The 17864-nt window shown below is 45.3% G+C and overlaps 1 protein-coding gene across 1 annotated transcript; it reads right to left on the bottom strand.

Annotated features, from left to right (window-relative positions):
* Positions 1 to 8645: 8645 nt before the first annotated feature.
* Positions 8646 to 17486, bottom strand: LOC142860732 (uncharacterized). The gene is made up of 5 exons (XM_075992376.1): positions 17211 to 17486; positions 14254 to 14292; positions 12640 to 12766; positions 11921 to 12007; positions 8646 to 11410 (listed from the first exon to the last, which is right to left on the bottom strand). The coding sequence occupies exons 1-5, from the start codon at positions 17286 to 17288 to the stop codon at positions 10488 to 10490; spliced, it is 1254 nt and encodes a 417-aa protein (XP_075848491.1). The 5' UTR covers positions 17289 to 17486; the 3' UTR covers positions 8646 to 10487.
* Positions 17487 to 17864: the final 378 nt, after the last annotated feature.

Raw genomic sequence — 17864 nt, forward strand, 5'->3', positions numbered from 1 at the left:
ACACATGCAAATATATTAAAAAATAAAACTTGTTTGAAAAGCAATCAGAACCAGTTCACTCATAGAATAATACAGTGTCTGGGGCTGGGAAGATGGCTCAGTAAAATGTTTGATACACAAGCCTGACAACCTGAGTTTATATAATAAAACCCCATAAAATCTCCAGAGTCAGTAACACATGCATCTATAGTCCCAGCACTCATGTGTGTAAATGGGAGTTGGAAACAGAAGAATCTCTGGAAGCCCATGGATCAGATAAGCTGCAGTGCACAGCCATAAGCTACAAGAAAGAGGTTGTCTAAAACAGGTACAAAGCAAGGACTAACACCCAAGGTTGTCTTTTGACCTCCACACTCACGTTGTGACACTCACACACCTGCATTCATACACTTACACTCATACATACAATCATGCACATTCAGACACACACAAACTATACATCATTGAGCTGCTGACCATGGTGGTCCTAGAACTGTGTTAGATAAGAAGTCTACTAAGTTTGTAGAAGTGGAAGAATTCTAAGTCAACAGATCTCAATTTTGCATGGGTTCTAATTGGTCTTAATTAAAAACCCAGAGCCAGATATCAGGACAAATGCTGAAATATCTGAGAGAGCAAGGAGGAACAAGCCACAGCCAACTCTTACCTTGCTAACTCCCAGTCAAAAGGGGGCTGAGATCTTATCTCCTTCTGCCTTATATTCCTCTCTCTGCCCAGCCATATCATTTCCTGTCTATACAGACCTCCAGACTCTATGGTTAACTAACTAGTAGCTAGTTCTACCCTCTGATCTTCGGGCAATCTTTATTTGTTAGAGTACAAACAAGATATCACTGCTATCAACCAAACCTAAGTCATAAACACCCTCAATTATTTCCCCAATTTAAGTCAGAACCTCTTCAACAAGACATGGTTCTCCATACAATGACCAAAATTCACAGTTAATAATTTTCCTGTGCTTTCTCAGGAGATGGGCATGTATCCCAGGTGGTAGAGCCCCTGCATTGCACTCATACCACTCTTCCATTCCCACCAGAAGGATCAGAAGTCCAAGGCCATCCTGGTACAGAGGGGGTTTTGAACCAATGTGGACTAAAGATCCTGTCTCAGAGAATAACAGAGAATGGGACAGAACAGGTGACTCAACAGTTAAGAGCCCTTGCTCTCAAAGCATCCACTGGATCCCTGCAATCACATAGCAAGTCATGGGTCCCCATAAAATGCCTGTAATCACAACTCCAGTGTGCACTAAAGACAGGGGGATCTCTGGGGCATGCTCACTTCCAGCGTAGCCGGGAACCCCAGGCTCAGTAAGAGACCCTGCCTCAGAATAGGCAGAGTGATGGAAGAGAGCACTGATGCCCTCGTCTCTGCACACCCACACGTATCCCATGCACTCATTCCCATGCATGTGCACGAGCACACAAGCACACATGCATGCACACACACACACACACACACACACACACACACATACACACACACACAAAATTTTAAAAATGTTCTTCCAAACCCTCCAGAGGAAACTACCCAAGGGTAACTCCTTGTTGAAAGCAGATGTTTGGATGACTACTGAACAATGGTCTTGGACTACGCTATTCCAAGAGACCCTGTATCACTTAAGAGTGGCCCAGTCTTGGAGCTGTTATAAAGTCAGATGTTCTACAGAGTTTTGCCATGGGCCCACCTCGTAGTAAGCCTAATGGGTTCCTGAACCCATACTGTACTTACTTCCCCAGATCTGAATACATGACTAGAGGTGTCATATTCACCAATAGGTACACATAGGTACTCATGCCTGCTTCCTTTGCCCACTGTTTTTGTGCGTGTGCTTGTGCATGTGTGTAGATGTACTTACCTGTGAGTGACGTGTGGAGGCCAGGAATTCCTCAATTGCTTTTCCATCTTATTTTTTTTAGATTATTACTTTTTAGTTACATGTATCCATGCCTGCCTATATGTGGGTACACATAAGACTGTAGGTTCCTACACAGTACAGGAAGGGATCAGGTCCCCTAGAACTGGTGTACAAACAGTTGCATCTTGTCAGACCTACATGCTGAGAACTAACTCCTGTCCTCTGAAAGAGAAGCAAGCACTCTTAACCACTGAGCCGTCTATCCAGCCCTCACCTACCTCTTATTTTTTGAGACAAATCTCAGAGTGAACTTGAAGCTTACCATGACAGTTGGGCTGGTAAACACTTTCCTGGGATCTAACTATCCGTACCTCCCCGATTCTGGAGTGACAGCCATATGCCGTCATTTATACTTGGGTAATAGGGGTCAAACTCAGATCGCGCTGATGCAGCAGGCACTTCACCCACTGAGCCACCCCTACAGCTCCTTATCCAACTACAAATAATTATTGTGATGGGTACAGTCCATTAGAAAAACGCAGAACTCCTTTTGCCATGGAAAACACTAAACCAAAAGCAGTAGCACATTCAGGGGTGTACTCTTTAGTGACACTGTTCATGACTTACAATTATATGGGCCCTTGCCATGGCATCCCCACTTGGACTGCATGAAACACAGATGGAACTGGGAGTGGTGGCACACACTTGTTTGTAATCCCATCACTCAGTAAAGACAGCAGCAAGAAGACTGCAGTAAAGTCAAGGCTACATGGCGCATACAGAGTGTTCCCCATCCACCTAAGGATATGAGCAAATAATTACCAAGCAAATGAAAGGCCAACTGTATTTTGGAGAAACAAATAGATTACTAGATATTTAAGTGAAAATTGACTATTATGCTTATACTGCTGCTAAAACAGATATGATTTGCTTGATCAAATTTACAGATCCCAAATTTAATATTTAAAAGCATTGAAAACTTTGTAGATCCTCTCAACTAATAAAAAGTACTAATCTAATACACATTGTTCTATCCCACCAGAAATGCTTTGCTTGTAGCTAGACCTGATCTGAAAATTTCCTCCCTGGTAACTAGCTTTGGTGGTGACAGAAAATGCCATGAAGGCTGCTGTGGGAGAAAAGGCATCACACAGTATCCTTGCAGCCAACCCTAAATACTGTACCGACGGACCAGAAAAGGTGCACTCACTGGTTGTAATAGCGACATGAAGGTCATGAGGGTATCCAACAGCGTTTAAACTGGACTTGAGGTAAGCACTACAGGAGGTGGTTCAGACCTGGTACTGAGAATCTGGTTGAACACCATGACTTGGGAGGCAACAGATCTAGAGAAGAACCTACTACTGCTTTGTCCAATACATGTTGTTAAATTGTATATTAGTTACCTTGCTAGTGCTATGATAAAATATCATAACCAAAACAATTTATGGAAGAGCTTATTTGGGCTTATGGTTCCAGAGTCCGGCACGGCCAGGAATTATGGCATTAGGCAGCAGGCAGCAGGCCGCAGGCAGCAAGGCAAGAAAAACACCTGAAAGATCACATCTTGAACTGTGAGAAAGAAGCAGACAGAGCAAACAGAACTGGTGTTGAGTTCTCTTAATATCTAAGTCCCACTTTAGTGACAACCTCCTCCAATAAAGCCACACTTGCTAAGCTTCCCAAGCCAGGCCACCAACTTAGAGCTAAGTATTCAAATGCCTGAGACTGTGGGGGATATCTTCTTCATATCACTACAAACTTTCTTTTTGATATATGCTTATATCCACAGAGGAATGTAATCTCAATCTTGTCCAGAGAAGCTTCTATATGCAGTGTTCAGCAGTTCATTCACAAACTCACAACTGGTCTAAGAGATGAGAATAAGTAGCCACTAATTGTCAGGAGCCATTTCAGGCTTCTCCTTTCTCACAGGGCTTGAAGTAAAAACTTTGAGACAGAAAACTTAAAGTTAACCAAAACATTACATGCTAACCTTGGAGACTCAAGCTCTGGAAAGCACCACAGAGTGTCTTCATTGCTTGCTGCTTATCACTAACAGCAAGTGTTCTAGCCACTGACCTTGCAACTGCCCCGCTTAGCTGCCGAGCTGCCCAATCCCTTTCTCCTTCCCCCTTCCCCAATTCCCCCTGCCTGAGTTCCTCACTGAGGAGTATATAAGACAGGGGGCTTGCTTCAATAAATGAAGACCTTGACAAATTGAGAACAGAATTCTGTTTGGCTTGCTTGGTCTTCTCCCCCTCTCTCACCCATGTTCTTTCAGATAGCACCCCTTCAGACCCTGGAATAACTGGACCTGCTGGGCAGGTTACACTGCTTGGCCTATTAGCTTATGCATATTTCTAGCTAACTCTTACATCTTATATTAACCCATTTCTATTAATATGTGTATCACCAAGTAGCTGTGGCTTACAGGGCAAAGTTCCAGCATCTGTCTCCTCCAGCAGCTACATGGCATCTCTCTGACTCTGCCTATTTTCTCCTCCATCTCTGCTTGGAGTTCCCGCCTTGTTCTATTCTGCCCTAGGCTTGTTCCAGTAGGCCAAAGCAGCTTCTTTATTAACCAATGGCATTCACAGCACAGGGAGGGGAATCCCACATCAAACACCTTCGTGATCACTCTGGAGAAAAGCATTTCATGTGCAGCCAGTGTGAAAAAGCTTTCCGATGTAACCACTCCCTTGTCGATCACCAGAGAGTTTACACTGGACAAAGGCCTTTTACATGAAAAGACTGTAGGAAATCATATAGGTACCAAGCCAGCCTTACACCTCATTATCAAGTTCCCAGTAGAGAAAAGTCCTATGAGTGTAGCAAATGTGGGAAATTGTTTAGGCAAAAATCTAACCTTTTTTAATCATTATCAGGTACACTCTGAAAAAGGACCTTTTCAGTGTAGCAAATGTAAAAAGTGTTTTAGGAACAGGTCTCAACTAGCAAAGCACCAAAAAGTTCATACTAGACCTAAGCCTTTTAAGTGCAAGCAGTGTGGTGAATCACGCAGACACAGAGGCAGCCTTTTCAGTCTTTATCAAGTTCATATGGAGAAAAGCCCTATGAGTGCAATGACTGTGGAAAATCATTCAGGCCAAAACCCAGTCTTTTCTATCATTGCCAAGTGCACACTGGAGAGAGGCCTTTTGAGTTCAATGAACTTGGGAAGTCTTTCAGCAAAGACTCTCACCTCAAGCAGCATGAGAAAGCCCATACCAGACCAAAGGCTTTTAAATGCAACGCATGTGGGAGAGTCTTCGCCATGAATTACAGCCTCCTTGAACACGAGAGAGTTCACACTGCGGCAAGACATCATGAGTGCAAGAAATGTGGCAGGTTTATTGCTACAACTCTGGCCTCTCTACGCATAGCAAGAGTCATACCTGGCAAATGACACAGGAATGCAATGGATGTGCACAGTCCCTTAGTCATTAACCCTAAATATACACTGGAATATTCACTGGACGAAAGCCTTGAAATGTTTCGATTGTGGTGAGCCTGCCCCCACACCTCCGTCCTATTGACGTGGGATGCATCGCGGCAACGCTGGATCTGGCAAAGCCTCCCAGCAGCGGTCTGCTCTGAATGGCACACTGGAAAATCAGATGGGGTATGAGTGTCGAGAAAAGCTTCAGCGGTTGAATGAACAACCTTCTTCAGCCTTGGGGGTCGGCATGACTTTGAGTAGAAGCTCTGGGAGTCCTTTATGAGGGAGCAGCAATCGAATGCACCACATCGCACAAGTGCATTGGAACAGCATGAGGTTTGCCACCATCCTGTCTTCCCCAGAAGATGCTAATTGCCTGGGAACTCAGAGAGAGTAAGCTGTAGGTCCTCCACTGCACAAGTGTGAAGTGGAACGTCCACGTTTATGAGTTTAAGTCATGGAAAAGCAGAGTAGTCTTGCTTTATGTACACTTCAAACTTTCTCTTACCAAACGCTACATTTCCCTAAATAGTTGTTTATTTGCTATGTGCTCTTTTTAAAATATTTTCAAAATATTAAAATATTTGAAAGTTTTATTTTTACGAGATGTACTTATTTTGTGTGTGCGAATACATTAGGAGCACCATATGTGTGCAGTATGCACAGAGGTCAGAAGATGGCGTTGGACTCCCTGAAACTGGAGTTATGAATGGTTGTGTGCCACCACGTGGGACCGGGGACTGAAGCTGGTTCCCAAGAGCTCTTGATTGTGAGGATACTCTTTATGATCACCTTCAAAGGTTTCTGCTATGTTCCTCTGTCTGACTTGTGATGCTGGGACAGCTCCGTGAGGTTCCTAGTGCTGTGTATTCAGTGCAAAGCCGCAGCTTGCAGCCTTTGAGCAGTCTCTGATTCTGTCCTGCGTGTTTCACATCTACCCCTAGAATGCATAGATTACCAGCTCCTCACATCCTCTATACTCAGAAGTATAGTTGCATGTAATGTGACTTCATTATACATTTTCCTCATGGAGTCATGCTTTATTTTTAAAATAAAGTGTCCAATTTCACTCATGTTTCTCAGAGTCATGTTTTAAATTTGTACTAATTTTAAAAACGTGTTTAGACTATCTCTCCAGCCCCCCATAGGGGGGCTTCTCTCATTGAAGCTGAGAGTAGCCTTTGTCTGAGTATAGACAAGTATTTAGTAGTCAGTTCTGTGCTCTATTAGCTAAACAACAATTTTAAGTTCTGGTCAGAGGCCTATGGCCTCCCCAACCATGGGTTTTGACTGGGTTATCAGGCATGGTTTCCCTCTTTGGTATTGGGCCCAAATCCCATCAAAGAGTGGTTACCTACCCCCAAAGCATGCCACTATTTTGTAAGTATGAATATCTTGCCTATGGGAACCAATAGGTTATTAAACAAAAGCCTCAATACTGAGTGGGAGATACCTCCTCAGGAGTTGCTAGCCAGGGAAGCCCCAGAGGCATCTAAAAAAATCATGTTTCTGCCACCCTTCCTGGTTGATTGACAGAGCTAGAAGATAAAAGGCTAATGTTGAAGACACCACACACCTTTGATTCCAAGATATCCCTACTAACTATTATTTTCCTATTATTTATTTTTGTATATGAGTGTGTGGTATGCATATATGTCTGCACACCAGAGGAGGGCTTCAGATCCCATGTTATAGACAGTTGTGAGCTGTCTTGTTGATGTTGGGAATTGAAACCTCTGAGGCATATCACAAACCCTCTACCATCTCACTTTAAGAGTAGCAGAGGGGGACTGGAGAGATGTCCCAGAGGTTAAGAGCACTGGCTGTTCTTCCAGAGGTCCTGAGTTCAATTTCTAGCAACCACATGGTGACTCACAGCCATCCATAATGATAGTTGGTGCCATAATCTGGTCTGCAGGCAGAACACTGTATACATAATAAATAAATATTTTTTTAAGAGTAGCAGAAGGCAGGGGCTTGGAAGAGGTCTCACTGGTTAAGAACTCTGGCTGCTCTTTCAGAGGACCCAGGTTCAGTTTGTGACTCCAGTTCCAGGGAATCTGACACCCTCATTCAGACATACATGGAGACAAAACACCAATCAGTGCTCATAAAATATAGAAAGAGGGGGAGGAGGAGAGGGGGGAGCAGAAGGCACAGTGCAGACTTCTGGGAGAGAAACAGAATCAGTTGTCTTACCTATGAGTGAATAGCAATAATTCACGAACTCCCAGACCAATCTAGGTCTATGATCTCGTACTTTGATGAAATGCTCATCATGTTCAAGAGTTGTCTACTGAGCTCTTTTTACTGTCGAAATTGTGTTTTGTTTTGTTTTGTTACGGGGTCTCATTGTGTCGCCCTGGCTGGTCTGGAACTCATGATGTGAGAACAGTGACCAGTTGCCTTTTCTTTGCATAGTTCCTATATTTTCTTTTGCTATTCATGTTTAGTTTTATTTCACTGTGATCTGAGTAGATAGAAGAAATAATTTTGATCCTTTTGTATTTGTATAGTCTACAATGTGAGCTATTTGAGAAAACCCTCCATGGGCTACTGAGAATGTCTTCAATAGTTGTTGCTTAAAAAATTCTTTAGGTGTGTGTGTGTGTGTGTGTGTGTTTAATGTATATGGGTGTTTTGCACACATGTCAGTCTGTGCACCACCCATATGTAGTGCCAACAGAGGCCAGAAGAGGGCATTGGATTCCCTTGGGAGTTTAGAATTTGACTTACAGAGAGTTACTTGTTGCCATGTGCCTGTTAGGAAATGAAGCAGGTCCTCTGGAAGACTCCTAACCAAGTAGCCCTCTCTCCAGCGCATTTGCAATAGTCTGGAGAGCTCTTGCAATTTAACTCTTCACAGGCGACAGATGTTTTTATGACAATGAGGTATGAAGTCACCCACTATAAATGTTTCTGTATTATTTATCTGTTCATGTCTAGCAATGTTTTAGAAAATCATACGTCTGAATCAGTGCATATATATTTATTACTCCAAGTTTTTAACAAATTGTTCCTTGTATTAATGTTGTATGACGTTTTATCTAATCCGATCCTAGATAAGGTAGTTTACCAGTTGAAAGTTTAACTGCCTATGGATAGCGTTTGTCTTTCGTGTGCTTTGTATATTGTCTTACATCTTTTATTTTCAGTCTCTTTGCCAGTGATTTATTTATTGTAGACAAAATCAGTCAGACCCTGCTGTGAGCCACACAGTTGGTCTTCATCTTATGACTAGGGAGCACAGACTATTAGTAGATGGGTTATTTCAGGAGCTATTTGTTGATTCTGGTAATTTTACTGTTTTTTTTTTCAGTTGAATTATTTTTTTTTCATTTTGTTCTCCTCTATTTCCTTTTGGAATTTGCTGGTATTGTGAGTTAGACATGGTTGACTAGCTTCTGGTTCTCCTTTATTTATATCTTCATGTCTTCTTGTACATTCATAATAAAGAATGTTTTTCTTGTCTGGTGATGGCACACGCCTTTAATCCCAGCACTCAGGAGGCAAAGACAGATAGATCTCTGAGTCTGAGGTCAGCCTGGTCTACAGAGCATATCCTAGGATAGCCAGAGCTACACAGAGAACCCCTTTTTTAGAATACCTTTCTGTGGAGTAGGCTGACCTCCCCTTTGGACCTCAGGATCGTTTTGAAATTCTGATGCACCTGCCTCTACCTCCTGAACACATGGCTTATACTCCACCTCTGGATTATACGCTTCCATCAATCAAACCCCGGCTCATGTGCATGCTACACAAGCCCTCTACCTACTGAGCCACAGCCTCAGCTACTCTCCTGCTGACCTCACCATTATGTTAGCCTATTTAAAACACAGAGTGTCAGCACTGGAAAGATGGCTCAGCAACAAGGAGCACATTCTGCTCTTACAGAGGACAAGCTGAGGTCTCAGCACTCATCAGGAGTCTTACAACTGCTCGTACCCGGATGTCTGTGGGTCTGTCTATGAACATGCCTGCTTTATAACTGACTGATACACCTGCCATCTCTCTTATACAGGTTTGGGTCATATCATTGAAATATTCAAGTGTAATATTTTGCACAAGTACTTTGGTGATGAAATCAAATAAATTCCTTTTCCAATCAAAGTCTCTCTGGTGGTCATAGCAAGGATTCAGCTACTCCTGATTTCTGTGATACATGTCCTATAAATAGGGGGTCCTTAATGTCTAATGAAAAGATCAGAGGGCCCCGGTCACTGAGCTGCCGCTGAGGACCAAAAAAAAAAAAAAGAGTATATAGCAAACATCATTTATTCCAGGAACTGCAGCATCCAATGAGAAAAGAACAACAATAAAAACATGTCTTATTTAAAGGGAGGTCACTCTGACCCTCCCCCTCAAATCAGTGCCATGAAAACTCCAATTCCACATTGGTAATATCAAAACACAGGACTGCCTTTTACTAAGATCCACAGAGTGTATTAACTTTTGGGACTAGGAAGATGACAATAATCCTCATCTTATCCCAATATTCTTATTTAATGGGTGACTTTCAACGAATGGCTCCCTCACGCTCTCAGGACTTCTCTTCAGACTCTGGCTCACGCCTAAGGCTGAACAAGGCTGGCCAATGGCTGGAGACTTTCGTCTGCATTCACAGACCTATCTGGGTTGTGTGGCTCTCACTAATAACAGCAGACATCTGCTCAAGGCTTTCCCAGAGTCAGTGGGTTCATGTGCATCCCAGCTCTGTGGCCTCTTCAGTTCAATAGGATGGAGGTGTGAGTGAGGGTTCCTCACCTTTGAAACATTCTTGACTTGTGTCCAGCGAACGTTCTCTTGTTTGCGGACAGTAGATGATGAAAATGATTTCCCTTGTTCACTGCACCCAACACATATATTCTATCCAGTGTGACTCTTCCGGAGTCTAGAAAGTCAGGTCCTGTAACAAAACACTTTCCACAGTCCGTGCTCTGGCAATGCTTAGCTGCCGTGTGAAATCTATGTTTAATGAGGCTGCACCTCACAGTAAAGACTCTCCCACACATTACACTTAAAGTGCCGCCTCTGTTGTGGTCTTTCATGAGCCGAGAAGTTTTATTTTATTTTTTTAACACTTCCCAGATACATGACATTCAGAAGGCCTTTTCCCGGGGTGCACTCGGGCATGATAAATAAAGCTGGATTTTTTTTCTTAAATGACTTTACACATTCGCGGCACTCCTAAGGCTTTTCTCCAGTGTGAACTCGATAATGATACAAAAGGCTCGATCTGTTCATGTAGGATTTCCCACATTCACTGCATGTAAAAGGCGTTTCACCAGTGTGGACTCGCTGGTGAGCGACAAGGAAGCAGTTATGCTTAAACGCTTTGCCACATTCACCGCACGTGAAAGGCTTCTCCCCCGTGTGAATTCTGAAATGCTTCATGAGAAAGGCTTTCTGGCTGAAGGATTTCCCACACTCGCTGCACTGGAAAGGCCTCTCGCGAGTATGTACCCGGGCGTGATAAACAAGGCTGGATTTTTCCTTAAAGGCTTTCCCGCATTCGCTGCAGCTGTACGGCTTTTCGCTGGTGTGAACCTGATAATGACGCGTAAGGTTGGATCTGGTCATATACGACTTCCCACATTCACTGCACGTAAAAGGTGTTTCTCCCGTGTGAACTCGCTGGTGAGAAACCAGAGAGATATTGTGCTTGAAGGCTTTGCCACACTCGCTGCACCTGAAGGGCTTCTCCCCCGTGTGCATTCTGAAGTGCTTGATGAGAAAGGCTTTCTGGCTGAAGGACATCCCACACTCGCTGCACTGAAACGGCTTTTCTCCTGTGTGTATCATCCGGTGCCGATTAAGGTGAGAGATACTAGTAAAGACTTTGCCACAGTCACTGCATTTGCAGTTCTTCTTCTCGGGGTGAATGGCCTCTCCACTCCCAGTGCTCTTGGGTGTCTCCCCAACACTGGAAGTCACCTGATACGTGAGAAGACCCGAGGAAGTCTGGATGATCATGGCGTTGTCTGCACTTAGCAAGGGCGTCTCAGCACAGCTCAGCACTTGCTGTTGGAGCACGGAGGCACTAAGGTCTCCTTCCGCAGACAGACTCTGCTCAAAGGGGGACGCTTCGCTCTCCACTTTGATCCAACAACCTGAACACAGAGAAACACTCATGAACGGCATGGAGACTGTCGAGTGACAGACAGACAGACACGTATGACTAACAGTGTTCTGAGATTTCTTACGGAACAAGGGGGCTACTTCAGGGTGGCAGGGACCCACGGCCACGCTGCATTTGTCAACATCACAGGACCCAGGGACCTTAGGGACAGCAAGAACACAGCATGGAGTGAACCACGGGGAGAAGCGCTGTAAACCTCAACACTGTCCTCAGCAACAGCTTTCCACAAGCCGCAGCTGCTGAAGATGCAGGACACAGTAGGGAAGGCTGTCCAGGCCCCTAAGACATGGCAACTGAAGTCCTGCATTCAGGACTGCCTAGGTATGATGCACCCTACCACCATCAAGGAGAGCCTGAGTTTCACAGTGTGCAAGCAACGGGCAAAACATGCATGACTGATACTTGGGGGAGGGAGAGGGTCCTGGTTCAGAAATAATAGCTACACACATCAGAAACCACCTTCCAAGTACCTAGGACATACCTGGAGTCAGGAATCTCAGAGCAGGCACAGAGGGCTCTCCCCAAGACTCTAGCTGAGTGATGCCGTGAATCCCAGAAGGTACAAGCCCTAAAGTAAAACGAGATACACAGTGAGAGTGTTCTGTACTAGGACTAAGGCTGTAACTCCCGTGTTCGGTAGGAACGAAGCCCAATGAGAATAATCCTGGTAAGAGGATCTTACAAAATTAATAAATGAATAAATAATAAATAGCTCACCCGTGCCATAATTCCTGCCACATGCAGACACCACGCATGTTACTTAGAAGGAACCAGGTCACAAAGATGCCAAGTATTTACAGCATCATCTGATCACAGAGGAGCCATCAGTGTGGAGACTACTGACCCCAGGCAGGGTATGGTTATACAAGCCATTAATGACAGGACTCAGGAGTCAGAGCAAGGTCTTGGTGACTTAGACAGCCGGGTCTCCATATCAAGTCCAGTAACCTGGACTCTATAGATACACTATGACTCAAACCAACCCCACTCCCAAAAAAATCCTAATCGCAAATTGATTCCCGTGTGCTTTTTCTGCAACTGTGAGAGACAAGGCTGTTATAAAAATCTGTATTTTATTCTCCAGGATAGTGGAAGAAAGACTCAGCGTTCACAGGCCAGTTCTGAGATGGATGCAGCTCTCTAGGGAAAAAAAAAGGCAAGCATACATAGACATGTTCCTACAGGATGGGAAGCCCTTACCCAGCGAGGACATGAGTGTGAAGATCTCTGTCATCACAGTCCAGTACAGGAGCCTTTGGGAGTCATCAAGCAGCTTCCATTCTTCCCAGGAGAAGTACACAGCCACATCCTCAAGGGACACACAGCCCTGCCACAAAGGGGAAAGTCGAGTTTACTATGAAGCCTCCTTGTCAGAGACTCTTGCCATCCTCAAGACGGTCACTCCCACTTGGCCTCCTATCTCAGAGGGTGCCAGGCTCTGAAGCTGTGACATCATCAGTCTGTCCTCAAGTGTAGTAATGGGAATGGTGGGCTATGGCCCGGCGCACGGCTAGCTTTACCCAAAATAACAACACACAAATTGTATTCTTTTGAACACTGGTTGGCCCATTCGCTCGAGTCTCTTACTAGCTAATTCTCACATCTTGATTAACCCATTTCTAATAATCTGTGTAACACCACGAGGTGGTGGCTTACCAGGAAGGATCTTAACCTGCATCCATCTTGGAGAGGAGAGCTATAGTGTCTGCCTCACTTCCCTTCTTCCCAGCATTCTGTTCTGTCTTCCCTGCCTACCTACGTTCTGACCTATTAGGCCAAGCAGTTTTCTTTATTAATTAACCAATGAAAGCAACAGATAGAGAGAAGACCCACCTACATCACTCAAGGTCCCACTGACCACTCTGTGCAGCACTCAGCAAGAACAGGCAGGTGGATAGATGGTGTCTTAGTTACTTTTCTATTACTGTGAAGAGACACCATGACCAAGGCACTTACAGAACAAAGAGCTTCTTGGGGGGCTGACAATTCAGAGAGTGAGTCCATGACCCTCATGGCAGCAGCCATGCATGGCACTGCAGCAGCAGCTGAGACCTCATATCCTGAACCACAGGTACCAGGCAGGGAGAGTTAACTGGGAATGGCATGGCATGGCCTTTTGAAACCTACAAGCCCACAGTGACACATCTCCTCCAGCAAGGGCACACCTCATAATCCTCCGCAAACTGTTCCACCAATGGGGCCCAAGTACTCAAGTCTATGAGCCTATGGGAGGTGGGACATGTGCATCGAAACCTCCACAGCTGGAGTCAATCCAAGCTTGAAGGATGCCAGGGAAGGTCCTCCTTTCTACCAGAGAATTCACATGGGCTCCTCCAACCATCTGCCTCACACAGACCCCATTTGGGTCGCTGTTGCCCACTCTGTCCCATGCAGGAAGGCCAGGAAACCACCTATGCCTACTCCACAGCACACACATCAGTCTGCACACTGAACTTGCATTTCCATCGCAGGATGCAAGCCCAGCCCTCGGCCACTGTGCTCCCAACCCCTACCTCCCACTAAACCCAGCAGCCCTCAGGCACACCTGAGGGTTCTCAGCATTCCCCGCCATCTCACTTCCAGGCATCCTCTGATGCTCATCACTGGAGCTTTAAGACCTCTGAAACTTAAGCCCATGGTTGCCATAAATAGAAGCCCAGCCCTGTGTTCCTTGCTGCGGACATGGGGGCCTTACATTCTGAGTACCTGCCAGGAAATCCAACGCAAGGATAGAGAGAATCCCAGGACACCACAATCACAGAGGTCTCTTATGTGAACACTCAGGGCTGTGATTCCTGGGCACCCTCCACTTACCTCTTCCTGGTTGGCGGGTTTCAATGAATAATGGGAAACCTGTGGATGAACAAGACTGTGAGTAAAGAACGAGGGTGTTGGTATCCCAAAGGTTCATCCAAATCCCCTCAAACACCTGCAGGCAGGTTCACCCAACTGCCCCATGGGCTCCATCTTTTAGTAGTGGCTCCTACTGGGTGACCTTGTACAAGTGTAGTGATAAGGGCGGCGGGGCTGCGTCCCCAGCACCCCGGCAGCCTGGCTAGCTTATGCCCCGAAATAACAACACACAAACTGTATTCATTTAAACACTGCTTGGCCCTTTAGCTCTAGCCCTTACTGGCTAATTCTGATATCCCGATCAACCCATCTCTAATAATCTGTGAGCACCAGTCTTACCGGGAAGATTCTAGCCTACGTTCATCCTGGGTCGGAGCTTCTTTGCGTGTGTCTGCCCGGGAGCGGGGCATGGCATCTCTCTGAGGCGTCTGCCCCCCATAGGTGAGCTGTTGAGTCTGAGCTCACTTCCTCTTCCTCCCAGCATTCTGTTCTGTTTACTCCACCCACCTATGTTCTAAGCTATGAGCCCAAGCAGTTTGTTTATTACTTAGCCAACAAAATCAACAGATTGATATATGACACTCCCACATCAGACAAGGATCTTCTGGTTGTTAGTTGAGGATAATAATGACAGCCTAGCACTGGAAAGATGGCTCAGAGGTTGAGAACATTGGCTGCGCTTACAGAGGGCCCAGGTTTAATTTCTAGGTCCTACATGGTAGCTCCCAACTGCCTGTAACTCCAAGATCTGACACCCTCACACAGACACACATGCAGGCAAAACACCAATGCACATAAAATAAAAATAAATAAATCATTTTTAAAAGCATGGCAGCCTGTCTTACTTTACTGTTCTACTACTGTGAAAAGATATCACGAGTCAGGCAACTCTTATAAAAAGATACCATTTAAATGGGGCTTGCTTGGTTTCATACGGTTAGTCCATGGCCATCATGGTGGGAAGCAGAGAGACATGGCGCTGAGGCAGTACCGGAGAACTTTACATCCTGACCCACAGGCAGCAGGCAGAGCGAAACACACTGGTCCTGATGTGGGCATCTGAAACCTCCAAGTCCACTTCCAGCCACACTTCCTCCCACAGTACTACAGCCCCCAACCTTCTAATCTTTCTCAAACCATTCCATTCCCTGATGACCAAGCATTCAAATCTTTGAGCCTATGGGACCCATTCTCATTCAAACCAACACAAAGTTCTACTCCAAAAAGAGAATCGTAGCATCAAAGCCACTCCTATGTGTCAAGCACTTGGTACAGGCTCTGGCTGTGCTCATAACAAACGTTTCTGTGAAGAGTTTCACACACACGTTCTCAACATGCACGGTTTTATCTACACACATTTAATTAAGACTGTGGTATTAGTCCGACATAATGGTGTAGACCTTTATGCAACACTTGGAGAGTGGAACCAGGCAGACTTGTGTGTGAGAGAGACCAGCATGGGAACACAGGCCGGTCAGAGCCAGCTGCTGACATGGTGGGTCTCAGTGTAGAGGCGGGCACGGGTAACAGAAACAGTAGACTCTACTCAAATACCGTGTAGAGGCGGGCACGGGTAACAGAAACAGTAGACTCTACTCAAATACCGGTGAGTCTCAGTGTAGAGGCGGGCACGGGTAACAGAAACAGTAGACTCTACTCAAATACCGGTGAGTCTCAGTGTAGAGGCGGGCACGGGTAACAGAAACAGTAGACTCTACTCAAATACCGAATGCCTTCACATAACTGCAAAGTACTTTCAGGAATATTTTCAACCCCTGCCTTTCACAAACACTCCCCCATGGGATCAATTTGTTTTTCTTTGTTTAATTTTGCTTCATGGCTACACTTGGTTCAGCAGCAAATCCTGATAGCTGAGTTTTTAAGATTCAGACTCATTGGAAGGGCAGGACAGATGGCTCAGCTGTTTAGGGCACTTCCTTCTTTTACAGACAACCAGAGTTCAGTTGGCACTCCTACCCCAAAGGAGAAGCAAGAAGGCAGATCTCTGTGAATTCAAGGTCAGCCTGGTCTAAATGGTGAGTTCCAGCCAAGATAAAAGAAAAAAAAAGAAAAGAAAAAGAAAGTACGTCTTTAAAAGCTGTGGTAGAGGCCCTGTGTGGGAGGCCACTCGTTATTTCCATCACTCAGGAGTTAAAGGTAGAAGGATCTCTGAGTTTGGAGACAGCCCTGCCATATATAGAGAGTTCCAGAAGACAGATGACCGATAGATGGGTGAAGCATCCCTCGATGGACAGATGGGCAGATAGACAGATAATAGAAAATAAATCTATCAAAGATCTGAAGACTCTCAGCACCTTATGATTCACACTCCAACCCGACAGGCAAAAAGATAGATAGATAGATAGATAGATAGATAGATAGATAGATAGATAGATAGATAGATAGATAGATAGATAGATAGACAGATAATAGAAAATAAACCTATCAAAGATCTGAAGACTCACCAACTCTATAACCTACACTCCAACCCGTGCATAAGTCCACAGGATTTACCCATGAATTCATAGATCTGTTTCCACCCACATTACCCAACCTCAGCCCAATATTCCCCGGGAGACGCTTGGAAAACTGAAAAGATCGAATCTCTCCTATGTTCAAATCTTCGTGGTTTCTCCATAAACAAAAGTCAGCTCCATGGGTGCACTGATTACTCTCCCCATCAATTACCAGCAGGGGTCACTCCAGGGCTATCACTGTCTTTGAGCTCAGGCCCGCCCACAAGCCTTGGGAAGTACGGTCTACCAGACGCTCTGAGTCAGAGGGGATCTTTTTCTAGCACACAGATGTCAAAAATAAAAACCACGTCCACAGGGTCCTGCAGTCTGGGATCCCGTTAGCTGCTGACCCAGATCTCAAAGCTCTAGAACTCAGTTGGCGGGCGATCTCGAGGCACTCACCTGGGGCAGAGCTCCACCCGCAGCCTGCACCATCACCATCGGGCTCCACTGGCCAGCGGGGCCCTGGGACTTGGCCATTCCTACTGGAAGCCTGGATCCGGTCAAACAGGTCGTCACGAACCTCAGATCCGTCTCTGTGATAGAGAACAAACGCTTCTAACGCTCCCGATTTCTTGCCATGACCAATGTAGATGAAACCAGTTTTCTGTGAATCAGACTGACAGATCCAGAAAGTTTCAAAGAAATCTACTGCACGCAAAGCCAAAAGTCCCGCCCAACGTCGTTTTGTCGTCACCGAAACGCCCGTTTTCATTGGTTGAGCTTGGAGCAATGTTTTCTGGACAATGTAGTTCAGAGAGGATCAAGCTCCAGGATGTGGACGCACCTGCCCAGATGGAATAATATACTGTCTGATAGACTCTTGTAATTACAGATGTGCCGATATTTCCTTGAGCTACATGGCCGGGCTTGCTGCCCACTTAAATCACGGAACTGCAGGCAGAGGCAGGTGGATCTCTGGGATTAGAAGTCATCACAGTGAGTTCCAAATCAGGAAGGGAACATCGTGAGACCCCGTTGGTTTGTTTTGTTTAATGATTATGGATGCTTGAGAAGGGGCACTGTTGGCTTATGGATTTTAAATGAAAAAATAAA

Source organism: Microtus pennsylvanicus, chromosome 1 (genome assembly GCF_037038515.1).
Source record: "Microtus pennsylvanicus isolate mMicPen1 chromosome 1, mMicPen1.hap1, whole genome shotgun sequence".
NCBI classification, from domain to species: Eukaryota; Metazoa; Chordata; class Mammalia; order Rodentia; family Cricetidae; genus Microtus; species Microtus pennsylvanicus.

Excerpts from the sequence above, each read along its gene's own strand:
- LOC142860732 (XM_075992376.1), bottom strand. The coding sequence starts at position 17,288 with ATGGCCAAGTCCCAGGGCCCCGCTGGCCAGTGGAGCCCGATGGTGATG. Across the intron at positions 14,293-17,210 it reads CGGGTGGAGCTCTGCCCCAG|GTTTCCCATTATTCATTGAA; the intron begins GTGAGTGCCTCG and ends GTTCATCCACAG. Across the intron at positions 11,411-11,920 it reads TCTGAGATTCCTGACTCCAG|GTTGTTGGATCAAAGTGGAG; the intron begins GTATGTCCTAGG and ends CTCTGTGTTCAG.